General features: G+C 39.2%; 1 protein-coding gene across 1 annotated transcript in view; it reads right to left on the reverse strand.

Moving 5' to 3' along the window:
- KCNIP4 (potassium voltage-gated channel interacting protein 4) overlaps window positions 1-14,567 on the reverse strand; it is a 383,077-nt gene that overhangs the window by 224,007 nt on the left and 144,503 nt on the right. The window contains exon 7 of the mRNA XM_049630384.1: window positions 1,697-1,713. Coding sequence (XP_049486341.1) covers window positions 1,697-1,713 — 17 coding nt within the window. The remainder of the gene's footprint in view (window positions 1-1,696; window positions 1,714-14,567) is intronic.

A 14,567-nucleotide genomic window follows, 5' to 3' on the forward strand; every position in this document is an offset into this window, starting at 1 on the left:
TGGAATTTTGAAGCCTCTTTGAGTCTACCAGAAACTTTGATGATTGTATTTCCCAGTATGTTCCTTGCATTCCTGAAGGCAGAGTTAAAATGAATGTGCCCAGGCATTACTATCTCCATGACTTTGCTGGTAGTGTCTCTGCCACGTGGAATTCTCTTTTTTATTTCCTATTTCTTCTCATTATTGCTTCCTACAGATCCCATTCAAATTATTAAACATTATTACTTCCTTGAAACATAGTTCAAATGACCTATTTCCCATCTAATTGTCTTATATTTTTTAATTGTGCTTATATATTGCTTTGAATAACAAAACATATATTCCTGTATTTCTCCAAACACAAATATGATTTTTCATGCTGTGGTCTTTCTGTCTAGAGTGGATCCTCACTTTTATTCCCCCTGGAATTACTTACTAATACCAAAAGCTCAAATTCTGAAGATGGTCCCATCACCAACCTGGGCAGAGACAAGGCATTTTCTTTGGTTCTCTCATAATTATCTCACATCGCTGGGGCAGAAAAACGGCCTTCTAAAGATATGCAAGTCCTTGGGGCACCTGGGTGGCTCAGTCGGTTGAGCATCCAACTTTAGCTCAGGTCAGGATCTCATGGCTCATGGGTTTGAGCCCTGAGTCAGGATCTGTGCTGACAGCTCAGAGCCTGGAGCCTGCTTCAGATTCTGTGTCTCCTTCTCTCTCTGCCCCTCCCCAGTTCATGCTCTGTCTCTCTCTCTCTCAAAAATAAACATTAAAAAAAAAAGAGAGATGTACAAGTCCTAATTCCCAGGACCTGTACTTTATATGGAAAAAGGGACTGCACATTGATAGAGTTAATAATGTTGACATAGGAGATTATCTTGGATTATCTGGGTGGGTCCAATGAATTCACAAGGGTCATAAGGAAGGCAGGGAAGTGGGTGTCCCAGTGATGCAGGATGAGAAGGATTTGACCTACTGTTGCTGATTCTGAAGATGGAAGGGGCCATGAGTCAAGGAGTCAGGGCAGGCTCAAGAAGATGAAAAAGACCACAAAACAGATTCTCTGCTACAGCCTCTGGAAAGGAATGCAACTCTGCCAAAATGTTATTAGCTCGGTGAAATTCATTTTCAATTTCTGACCTCTCGAACTCTAAGACAATAACGTCATATTGTTCAAAGCCACTAAGTTGTAGTATTTGCTACAGCAGCCGCAGGAAACGAATATACTTCTTCCATTCCAACACTAGGTATTTTTTAACTTGTGTTTGTATTTTGCTTTATTTTAGATTTTGCTTCAAATAAAGTACCCCACATCACACCAAGGTTTTGATTTTTTTTTTTAATATCATCCCTAAAACAATAATTAGGAACCTGGGAAACTGCAGCATGAACTGGCTATATTAGTTTGAACTCTGTTTTAGTTTGCTAGGTTACCATAAGGACATATCACAGACTGAGTGACTTAAACAATAGGAATTCATTTTATCACAGTTCTAGATGCTGGGAGCTCAGGACCAAGGTGTCATCAAGTTTCATTTCTGCTGAGGCCTCTCTGGTTTTAAGATGGACACCTTCTGGCCATAGTCTTACATGGTCTTTCCTATACTATGCGTGCACATCCTTGGTGTCCTTGTGTATCCAAATACCTTCTTCTTCTAAGAATACTAGTCAAACTGGAATAGGGCCCACCCTAAGAGCTTCATTTTAACTTAACCACTCCTTTAAAGCTCCTATCTCCAAATACAATCACAGTCTGAGTTTTGGGGGATGAGTACTTAGACATTTGAATTTTGAAGAGTGGGCACCATTCAGTCCGTAATAAACTCATTATTTGTTTCAAATACTTGATTTGTGCTTTGAAGAGAAGAAAAAGAGAAGGAAAAAATGACATAAAAGGAAAAGTCAACAAAAGTAATCAATACTTTCAGTTTTATGGTACCAGTCAGAAGTACTTGAGGTAAAATGAGAAGAAAGTCAACAAGTTTTCGAGCACCTGTCACATAAAACTTGCCATTATGTGGCAAGAACAACTTGAATTAGGATGCCCTGCCCAGATGCCCCTTCAAGGAAGGACTTTTCAGCCAGCTGCTGACACACCTATCAGCAGACTACACTACATCCTTTAGGGATGGCCTCAGGGGCAGATAGCCCCCCCGACCATGTTCATGTCTCTCCCAGGCTGACCCACATCCAATGACGTATTAGCTTTCCATTATGCCCTACTTCAGAAACCCCGAAGGCCATTCTATTGCCAGCACCCTCCAGGAGATGGGCTGAAGCTTCTACTGAGACTATATCACAGTTCAACATCTTCCTCTGTCTACTCTCTCTCCTGTCATAGAAGTTGATCCCAAGAGCATCCCACCATCAATATTTTGCATACGAAACGTCTCTCAGGGGCTACTTCTCAGGGACCCCAACTTGTGACACAATTTCCAGAGTGAAGAAAACAGAGTGTGGAGAGGTTAACTAATTTCTCAAAGCCACATTTATTGAGCCACTGTCTTCCTCCAGGCTCCATGTACTTTTTCACACTGGGCTTTATGTCTCCTGGAACTTCATCAAGTGAAAGTCACAGAATGAGTATCTTCTGCAGGGCAAATTTTCAATTGCCAGAAATTTGAAACACTGGTTTCAGATTTAAAATACCAAGTAGAGGGTGCCTTGGTTAGGCATCCAACTCTTGATCTAAGCTCATGTCATGATCTCACAGTTCGTGGGTTTGAGCCCCACATTGGGCTCTGAGCTTGCAGTGCGGTGCCTACTTGGGATTCTCTCTCTCCTCTCTCTGCCCCTCCCCTGCTCATATACACTCTCTCTCTTTCTCTCAAAATAAATAAACTTTAAACAAAATATATCAGAGTAGAGTGCCAAATGTGATGAATTTTTAAACTAATGTATGATCCTTCAAAAAATAATCTCCAACTTATAGCTGGTTACTTTACTGTGTCAGACTGCCTAGGGTTGGAATTCATGTTTTCCAGTTATGCAAGTTCCTACCCTTTTTATACCATAGCCTCTCTGCCTGAAAATGAAACCATAAGAATATATATATACCACTGAGATATTGAAAGGGGTTAAATTAAGCGGTTTGTGTAAAGTTCTTAGAACAATGTTTGATACATTTTAGGTGCTCAGGAAGTGCTTAAAATTCATTTAAACCTCATAGATATATTCTCTTTGCTCTGTGCTTAGAGTAGTTGATTAATTAATTAATAAACTTGTAAGAACCATACACTATCGATATGATATGCCACCTCTGTGTCTACATTTTAATTTATAACTTCATATTAATAGGTTTCTCTCTTTCTCAGTGCACCCCACTGCTCTAAAAGCCAATTTAACAAGAAGTTGTTAACAATAAGGACATTTAATTTAACATTTAAGTTTAGCAATAAGTAAACCTTAAATAGTCTCTTAGTGCCTAACAGATCAAGTCCAGACTAAAGGCAGCTTTCCAGTGCCTTCTGTCTGGGGCTAAACTGTGTCTACCTAAAATTCATATGTTGAAGTCCTAGCTCTTGGTACCTCAGAATACAACCATAGGTGGAAATGGGATCACTGTAAATGTAATCATCTAAATGAGGCGATCCTGGAGTAGGTTGGGCCCCCAATACAATATGCCTTTATAAAAATGGGAAATTGGAACAAAAACATGTACACACAGAAAAGTGCCATGTGAACATGAAGGCAGACATCAGGGTGATGTGTCTAGAAGCCAAAGAACATAAAATATCACTCACAAACCACCAGAACCTAGGAGAGAAGAATCAAATAGATTGTCTTTTCTAGCCCTCAGAAGAGACCAATCTTGCCAACATCTTGCTTTTAGACTTCTAGCCTCCAAAACTGTGACACAAGAAATTTCTATTGTCCAAGCTATTCAGTTTGTGGTGTTATGGCAGCCCAAAGAATAACACATCCTCTACCATCTGACTTGCAACCACTTTTCCAGTATATTTTCTGACTTCCTGTTGTCTACTCCAGCCAAGTTAACATACTCCTTGGGCCTCCTTCCTTTCTGCAAGAATGTATTCACTCAAGTTAGTTTCCATGGTTGGAAAGTACCCCCTACTCTCTGTGTATCATATTTTTGAATTCTTTTTTAATGTTTATTTATTTTTGACAGAGAGAGAGAGAGAGAGAGAGTGAGAGAGAGCCTGAGTGAGTGGGGGAGGGGCAGAGAGAGAAGGAGACATAGAATGCAAAGTAGGTTCAGGCTCTCAGCCGTCAGCCCAGAGCCCGACACAGGGCTCAAACTCATGAACCGGGAGATCATGACCTGAGCCAAAGCTGGACACTTAACCGACTGTGCCACCCAGGTGCCCCTCTATGTATCACCTTTAAAGCCTTTTCAGCTCGGTTTCTCCATGAAGGCTGTTTTTCCCTCCAAACCTGCCTCCATCTCTGCCCCTACTAGCATGCATTGTTTAGAATAATCATTTTTCTCTCTCATCTAAGAACTGCACACTGTTATTGATCATCTTGGTCAATTGTGGCTTGCATATAAACTAGATTGTGCATGCTTTAAGGAGGGGGAGTCTGTGTTTTATCCCTTTTCCATAGAAAGGAATATAGAAGTTAGTTTTTCTTATCACAGATATGCAATAACTACCTATTGATTTCCTTTGAATGGTAGTATTTATATAATAATACTTTTTTGTATTGTTGGTCCAAAAAAACTATCAGCTATGACTTGAAAAAAAATGTAAACAAAGAGAATTTTTGTCTCTTCATTGTAAGATATCAACTCCTTGTTTTTAATGTAGAAATTTGTGTAGTTTATGGTGTTGGCTAAATATTTGCAAAATAGTGAAATTTTAGGAAAAGCATGCCCCATCTTTCATTGAAATACACATGTATTTAAATGGAAAATAATCAATTCAAATGAGTCTGAGTTGATTTGACAAGAAAATCTCATTTTATGGAGTTAGATATAAATGGGATAAAATGGAGTGGAATATAGGTCTGTGTAGAGAGCCTCAGGATAAGAGAACAACAGGAAAGCTGCCAAGAATTGGTAGGTATTAGAATATACTTTGATAGGAGAAAGGTCTGATGGAGACTCAATAAATTTCTGTATTATTTGCTCAGAGAATAGTTTGGTCTTAAAGGTAAAGAAGTTTGGACCACAATGAAAGTTAAGAGAGGGGTGATAAATTGGCTAGCTTTAGGAATTAGTGATGACACTGAAAAATGGGAGGGGTTAGTTACATGTGGAAATTCTAAATGCATTTTTTTTATTTTAAATTTTCTTTTCTTTTCTTTTTTTTTTTTTTTTTTTTGAGAGAGAGAGAAAGAGCATGGGCACAAGCAGCCGAGGGGAAGAAGAAGGTAGAGAATCCTAAGCAGTCTCCACACGGAAACTGCTGCAGGGCTTGATCTCACAACCGTGATATCTGACCTGAGCAGAAACCAAAACCAAGAGTCAGATGCTTAACCGACTGAGCCACCCAGGTGCCCCCGTTACATGCAGAAAATTTAAAACTTTCATATTCTTGGCTTATGGTGGTTCTTTGGCTTTTAGCGACCCCATTGTGGAGATTTAATAAGGAAGATTTTTTCTAATCCTCTCTGACTTGCTGCCTCAGAATTGTAATTTCTAACCAACATTCCTTGGGCTCTGCTGATTCCTGGATGTATTAGCTGCAGGTAAGCAGTGGAGATCTGAGGCAGAGGCACCAGGCTCTCTTCTTGTCCCTCCCCCAGCCTAGCTTTCTCAGGAGCTCCCTTCCTTTTGTCACGCTTTCTGAGCAAATGCTACTGACACAAATGGGATGCATGCATTCCCAGAAAAGTCAAGACTATTAGAAAGTGACAATAACTCTAATGGCCACGTTACGATTTGGGGATTAATGAATTAAACTGTGAATACTTGGATGACCTATAATGTTTGGGTATTGAAAATTGGTGTTATAAACAGGCTGAAGCTATGGATAAGTAGGAAGCATTTACATGTTCTTACTATGGTTAGTTCATATCTACCTAAAATACATAGGAGAGGACCCTAAAATTTAAACCACATAAAGCAATTTCTTTATGCTGCTTTGTGAGAAAAAAAAAATTGTGCAAGATATTGAAATGAGCCAAGAAGATTACTGGATGGTGAGCAGAATCTTAAAGCTCATTCCTCCCAAGATTCTGGTTTCCTGGTTATGCAATCAACACTAATTTAGGAATAGCTATGAAGAGATTTTTCAGATGTAATTAAAGTCCTTGGGGCACCTGGGTGGCTCTGTCAGTTAAGCATCTGACTCGGTTTCAGCTCGAGTCATGATCTCACAGTTTGTGAGTTCGAGCCCCTCATAGGATTCTGTGTTACAGCACAGAGCCTGCTTGGGATTCTTTGTCTCCCTCTTTCTCTGCCTCTCCCCTGCTCACACTCTCTCTGTCTCTCTCTCTGTCTCAAAATAAATAAATAAACTTAAAAAAAGATAAAGTTATACATCCATTGACCTTAAAATATGGAAATTATCTACCTGGACCTATTCTGATCACAAGTCCTTAAAAGCAGAGAGCTTTCTCCAGTTGATTGCAGAAGAAGGAGGGAGAAAGACTCAAAGCAGTAGAAGGATTTAAAAAGCCATTGTAGGTTTGAAGATGGGGAGGATCGCATGAGAAGAAATACGACTGGTTCCAGGAGCAGAAAGCAACCCTGGGCCGAGAGCCAGCAAAACAATGGGACCTCAGTCCTACAACCTAATAGAATTGAATTCTTCCAAGGATTGAATGAGCTTGAAAGAAAAGACTTCCTTAGAGCTTCCAGAGAAGAGCCCAGGCTGGGCAACTCTTATGAAACCCCAAGCAGTTAAGACAGTTAAGCCATGATGGACTTCTGATTGGTAGAACTGTGAGGTAATAAATGGGTATGTTTTTTAAAAAAAATATTTATTTATTTATTTATTTATTTATTTATTTATTTATTTATTTTGAGAGAGAGAGAGCACACGAGTAGGTTAGGGGCAGAGAGAGAGGTGAGAGAGAGAATCCCAGGCAGACTCTGGACTTTAGCACAGACCCCAATACAGGGCTCGATCCCATGAACTCTGAGATCATGAGCCGAAATCAAGCGTTGGACTCTCAACTGAATGAGCAGACCAGGTGCCATTACATGGGTATATTTTAAGCCATTACATTTGTGATAAGTTTTACACAGAAATAGAAAACTAATACACGGGTATCAACCCTCAGGGTTTTTATGTTATGGAATATCTGTACCTTTCATTTTCCTTGAACTATTGTATAATTCTGTAAGTCATAGATAATTCATAATACAAATGTTTTTTGTCCATAGACATAGGCATGCACATGAATTTTATCCATTAGAAATATAATCTCCCTCTACCCCAAGGAATAAGCTACTTTGCTTCTATTTGTAAATTCATTTCAGAATTTCCTACCTGCCTGTATATGGGTGGTACACTAAATTGCTTTTTGATCCAGTTGTAACATCCTGCTGGTTCCCTTATTAATTGATGAGTTAAATAAAATATTTAACGTGTTCATTTTATGTCTGTATAAGAGTAGTAATTTAGAAATGTATCATTTAACAGTGATCTATTTGAAGATTTCCAAGTGTTATAGGGAAGGGACAAATACTTATTCATCTCATGTCTTAAGACCAGAGGAGGGCTAAATGCCATACTTAAATTCTCATCTATTCCCCACAACAAACCTCCAAGACTGCTAAGAGGAGTCCCCATGTAAAATCAGGAAACTGAGACTCAGATATATCACAACATTATTGAAGAACACACAGTTTTGGAGTCCTGGAGCTGAGATTTTAACAAACTGAAATTTGAAGTTACTCTCATTTCTATTTTGCCATATAGTTTTCCAATGCCAAATGGAGCTCACCTCCTTTTGCCATATCCAACACTTCTTCCTCCATCTCCTTAGTCCATTCTTCTTTTTTTTAAACTTTTTTTTTAAGTTTATTTATTTTGAGAAAGAGAGACAGAGCACAAGTAGGGGAGGGTCAGAGAGAAGTAGAGACAAAATCCCAAGCAGACTCTGCAATATCAGTGCAGAGCCTGATGCGGGGCTCGAACTCACAAACACAGAGCATGACCTCAGGTGACATCAAGACTCGAACGCTTAACCCGCTGCGCCACCCAGGTGCCCCCCCTTAGTCCACTCTTGATGCCAACATCTTCCTAGTCACTCAGGCTTCACAACTTAGAAGCACTCTATCCTTTCATCTCCCTCCCTCCCTTTATCAAAGGCTGTGAATTCAACATCTACCATTTCCTTTGTAGTCACTCCCTTTTTCTGCCTCTGCTTCCAATCATCCTCATTCCTTCTCACACTAATAGAAGCTCAAATAGAGCCAGATCCAGTTTGGGGTGCCTGGCATTTCTACTATTTGGAGGGCCATCTTTAGGGGGAAGAAGAAAAATTAGATAGTCTTTCAGAATGAGATGAGACATCATAGCAAACTAGCAAAGTCATAAACCTTCATGCCCATTCTTTTTGAGATTTCTTACGGCAATTTACCAGAAACATTTATGTAGAAATGATTCCTGACTGTAACCTGGTCCCCTCCCCATTCCAAACTTTCTGCAACTTTGAGCACTCATGGGAGCCAGGCAAATAAAGCCCTAAACCTTATGCTTCTTCAGCGCCCTCTGCCAATTGTTTCTGCATTCTTAGTAAAAGCCATAAATTGTGCAATGAGAGGTCTAGAAAGTTGTTTGGAGCTTCATGGAGGTGGTGGAGAAAGTTACAAACAGGAGATTTTAAATACATGTGTTCCTGAACTGCAGCCCAAGCAAATAAAAACTTCAGGGGATCTGGGCTTTTAACAAAGCTTCACAGGTGAAGTGGATGCAACTGGCCTATGTATGACGAGTTTGAAAACCATTGCTCTAGCTCAAAAAGTAACCTGATCCTGTGTTTCCAAGCTCAGCTAAAGCTCATAAGGGCAACGGTCCTCCAACGTCTCCTGGGCACTGGGCTCTGTACAGTAGAGAATGCAGACGTCATAAAAAATGCAGGTAGAAAGGGCTTTGATTAAAGCCTAAAATCGAAGGAACTGTTTTTCTGTCTTTGAAGTAACTACATTGGCTTTGATTCAAAGAAAACAATGAGCTTGATGAAAATCACCATAGCCCAGAAAATGACCTGGTAACTCAAAGGTGATGAGGACAGGAATCGTAAGTGTAAGAGCAGTCAGACAGATCCAGAAAAGAGATGTTTCCAACATCTCTAAAGATTTCACTGAACCCTTAGCTAGAAGAGGTTGAGCATAAACATCACAGCTACACTGCAAGTGTGTCTATATATTATTTGCAACTTACTCCTTCTGTCTTTATGCTTAAATAATACTGCTCAACTCAGTATATGCAATCCATTTTAAAGTGTAAATTCTGTTATTCCCAGTTATGCACTGGCTTTCTAAAGTCCGTCATTTAAATAATTGTACAGGTTGGTGGGAAAGAGGAAACTCCTTACAAGTGGGACACTGATATGAAAATCCGGATTCTGTCAGCCAGACAGGGAAGATCAGTCACCAGCATTATGTTTACATTCCCACCACATACACCCACCCAATATGAAATGCAGGTTAAAGAGTCCTCTGCACTTCCAAAATGATGAGAATAAATCTTCCTGTCATTTTATGTCACAGTCTCACAGTCCCCAAATAACCACCCAGAGATAGAGCCCTCAGCAAATTTGTTATCAGAGGTATATGTTTACACATGGCAAGACTCCGAGAAATGAAAGAAAGAAAGAAAGAAAGAAAGAAAGAAAGAAAGAAAATACTGCAAGTTAGAAGAAAGTTCTTCCTTCCAGAAACTAGTATGATGAGATTTTAAAACACAGCAGAACATAAAACTATTTTTATTTAATTTTTATTATTAATTTTTTTTAACATTTATTCATTTCTGAGAAACAGAGAGAGACAGAGTATGAGCGGGGGGAGGGGTAGAGAGAGGAGGACCCAGAATCCGAAGTAGACTCCAGGCTCTGAGCTGTCAGCACAGAGCTGGACGCGGAGCTCGAACCCACGAACTGCGAGATCATGACTTGAGCCCAAGTCGGACGCTCAACCGACTGAGCCACCCAGGTGCCCCTAAAACTATTTTTATATTCAAAACAAAATAGGATATTATTAATATTAAGTGGAATGAAAGTTGCTGTAAAGAAATATTTTTTGTTCGTTTGCTCTATCAACACACGTTCCATTGCTCCCCATGGTGACCGGGAGGTGCATCTCTGCCCCTCCTTGCGTCCTTCTGCACTGCCTGCTCGATCTCAGGTGGTAAACCAGGAACTGTCAAGGCTCTCAAACCCTCCAGGTTCTCAAACCCTCCAGCTTCTGGTGGAGTTCGGCCCTTACAGTGCCCTGGCTTGAGTTAAGAGAGAGCAGAAGAGAGAAATGGAATGTTTAAGCTCCTTCCCAGAGGCCTGGCTGCGGTTGGGTGCGCTCTTTGACTAAAGGTCACTTCCACCTCTTGCCCTCTGTACACTCACCCCTTTACCCCCAAACCCCACCAGGTTCTAGCAGCTGCTCCTCCTTCACTTCTTCAGGTTGCAGGATTGCCCAGTTGGTCCCGCTGGTAGTAGCCTGAGAGACTGGACCATTTCTTATGCTTTCTTTATATACTTTGCACGGAATTCCTTTATTGAACTCTTCTCACATACCCAATATGTATTCCATATCTTTCTGACTTGGCCCCTGATTGATCTAGTGAATATTATAGTGGTAAGCCTATTGCTTATAAATGTCCTCAAAGTTGTTTAGCTTCTCACACAGAATGTATCTTACTTTATTATTTAAGTTTTAAAAAGATGTACGTATTTCTCACTTGTTTCAAAAATGGATTTATGGTGGGGAGCCTGGGTAGCTCCGTTGGTTGAGTATCCGACTCTTGCTTTTGGCTCAGGTCATGATCTCCTGGTTCGTGAGTTCGAACCCCATGCCAGACTCTGAGCTGACAGTGCAGAACCTACTTGGGATTCTTTCTTTCTCTCTCTCTCTCTCTCTCTCTCTGCACCTCCCCTTCTCTCTCTCTCTCTCTTTCTCTCTCTTTCTGTCTCAAAATAAGTAATGAACTAAAAAATGGATTTATAGCATATTTCATTTAGGTTATGGGTTAGTCCATTTAAAAAAGAGATAAATAAAATCAAATAATATTTCTATGACTTCTGACATTTTAAGTAATTTTATCCCCATATAATCAGTAGCAACATTTTCTTCCAAATCATAGACTAAATATTACTCAATTAATCTCTTCATAATATGAAAATTGGGAAGCTATTGGCTAATGACTCAACTTTCGATAGAATGCTTTTTGCTCAATAGCTTAAATCCATGGCAATGTTTACATTTGTTACACTGTTTTGAAAGCCTTTAGGCTAAGAAACCATGTGTTTCTAAACATTGTTTATTATAAAAGAACAATTTATCCCCCAAATAACAACCCACAGAGAGTAAAAACAGAGTATGCCTGAGTCAACAATTGCTAAGATCTTGGACAAAATGGTGACTAATGGAGTTAATAATCTGGAAATATGGAATACTGACACTACCAAAACCATATTTGGATGACTAAATTAATGTCACCCTTTTCACCTCCCTGAATAACTGTAATGTATTTGATGATAGTAGTTGTGTTTTATCTAGTATCAAAGCATGCTTATATCTTTTCCCCCATCTAATACTTTCACCGTATGCTAATTATTTTACTAACTTTAACATAACTTCTGCTGTCAAGATGCATTAATCATTGGTTTTTCTTTTTTCAGTTTAAACAGTGTTGGTCTTAAAAGAGAGTCAGACCAAATTCAAAATGTGATATTCCTGAAGAAAAAAAAAAACAAAAAAACACAGCTGAAGGAAACAACATGAAGAAAAGTCAAGGGAAGTGACAAATCACAGCGAATAATAGACAACTTATCCCTACTGAGAAAGACATCACAATTCAATTTGCTAAATTATTTTATTTATCTCTGAGAGGCAATATGAATGATCTATCTGTTTTGATGAACACTCAAACTTTGCTGAACAGAAAATTGCACTGCTTCTAACATGTCAAATTTGGATACAGTTAAAGAAGATATGAATTAAATTGGTTTTGAATATACTGCATTAAAAGATGAATTGCCAGCTTAGAAATATCTTTCCAGTAGCTTTATTTGAACCAACTACTTTTCTTAAGAGGAATCACATAAGTGTGTAAACTAAAATAATAATTGATACTGTCTTGGTTCCTACATTTGAAATGTTCTTGAAATTCTAAATGCAGTAAAAGCCTAAGAGGATTATACAAAGAAAAATAGCTAGTCTGATCAAAGACATTGGCAGTGAATTAGAAAGAGTTTTATAGTTTCAGACTAAACAATTTGGCGAAACTCTAAATTTCAGTCTTTTCTTCCTTCATGCATTTATGCATTTTACTATTTATTGAAATACTTTTAAGTGCAAAGTCTGTCTTAGGAAGTGGGGATTAGATATTGAAACTTTGCTGTCTTCAAGGAACATAAAAAAGGTCAGAGGATTTCATCTGAGTAATTGGAATGGCCACATACCTGAAAATGCTCTAAGTGAACCAGAACCAAGTAACTGGAGCCTCCGCCCTACTCTTGAGGAGCCTGGAAAATGAATTCTAAGTTGAGACCTGAAGGATGAAGAGGAATTATCTGAGTGAAGGGATTTCCAAGGAAAGATAATAATATCTTCAAAAGGCCAGAAATAAGAGGGCCCTGTACCACCTGGGATCCCAAGAGATTGAGTTTGGCAAGAACAGATGTGAAGTTTCTACAGAGGGCATTGTTGACATGAAATAAGATGAGGAAAGAATTTTTAGAATTGTGAAGTGAAAAAAAATTCTTAGTGGTTGGCTCCAAATCCCTGTGAGGAAGGAAATGAGCTTTGGTTAGGGATACACTCAAACTTGGGCTAAGGAGCAACACTTCAAGAGAGGCTGGTAGCAAGCAGTGAAGGCAAGAATAGAGAAAGCTGATCTACCTGCTTCGGAAGTAAACTGGCTTTTATGGTTTGAGGACATGAGAAAAAGAGATGGAGGGAGGAGATAAAAAAGCAGGGGTCGAAATATGAAAGGGGACAAAGAAGTTATAAAACAGCTATTTTAATCTTTTCATTTTGCTGTGTTGAAAATGCCCTTTTATCACCTCTCCCTGAAGTATTCTGGATTGTCTACCACAAAGACAAAAGACCTGTAGGATTTTTACTATTTTGTTTTGAACTTGTGGAAATCAAAGAAAGAATCCACATCTATTGGGATATCAGGGTGGAGTTGGGCAGAAAGAATTACGTATTAGAATCAATATGTAGAGTAAAACAGAACTCTAATGGAGAGAGGGTGTAGGAGTGAGAGGTGAACCTACAGAAGTGTGGCAGAGGGTGTGAGACTGTTCATACGACAGTGTGCACGATTTGGAGTCAATCTTCAAGATTCCAAGGAGAGGGAGCTCCAGCTGATGCCTAGGATCCACAGAACTTGGGGAAGTTTGGGATTGACGACTGACTTAAGGATGACGGCAGTCATAAGCAGGGTAGTGCCTGACTCCATTTGTGCTCTGGATACACGGTGGAAACAAGCTTGGAGGGAGAGAAGACTGAAAGCGGGGAGGCCAGTCAGGGAAGCATCTATGAGGCCAGTCAGGGAAGCATCATTTGCAAAACCACCCTTGACTCTGATTTTCTGGAAGGGCTCCCCAGACTGTGATCTCGGTTAGCCTGGTCCCAACCTGGGGACTCAGACCAGGTGTTGAGACTTTGGTAAAAGACATCACCCCTTGTCTTGGAGGAGTGTTCAATATAGTCAGGTTATTGTGTGTATGTGAATGTGCACAATGGGGAGGGAATAATTATAAGCCGAGCAAGAAATCACAACATCATTCAACTGGTTTTTATTTCAAGGCAATTTGTGAGTATAAAGTTGTGTGTGTGTTTACTCATTCAATAAGAAAATTGTTGAGAGCTCAATGGAGTCAATTCAGAAATTTATAAGCCCCATATTCTGTAATTCTGCTGTGGTAGAAAAGGAGACCTCAATTCAGAGACTATCAGTCTTAATAAGCAGTTAATGAAGGAGCTTGGAATAAAGGCAATCTGTTCACTTGGGTGCTTTGAAAAGACAAGCCGGGAGCTAGCCGTTACTTCTTGTTAATAGACACAGAAACTAATGAATATAAAATTTATATTCCTGTTCATAACATTTAAATTACATCTCTATACTCCTTCTGTATCTTGTCATCATAGAGTTATGTTTCTATCTAAATATCTACTTGCTAAGAAGGACAAAGAGCCTTCTTGTAATATTGAAAAATCTCTTTTCAATAACTGTAAGAACTATAGACTAAAAACTGATGACTAGTAATGTGTGTTAAAGGAAACTACCTTTGTTAGAACAAGTCCAAGAAACTTTTCTTTCTTAAAAGACTTAAATTCAGTTTGTCATTGGAGGTTGATTTTAAATGAATCCTAGAGACAATGACAGCATTGATCACACTCTAAGTAATTCAATTTGTATAAAAGAACCATGAATATTTTATTAAAGTTAAAACTTTAACTAATGACTCTCACAGGCTCCTACAGTCACATCTGGCCCTCAGCTCTG

The sequence above is a fragment of the Panthera uncia genome, chromosome B1 (genome assembly GCF_023721935.1).
Source record: "Panthera uncia isolate 11264 chromosome B1, Puncia_PCG_1.0, whole genome shotgun sequence".
Taxonomy (NCBI): Eukaryota; Metazoa; Chordata; class Mammalia; order Carnivora; family Felidae; genus Panthera; species Panthera uncia.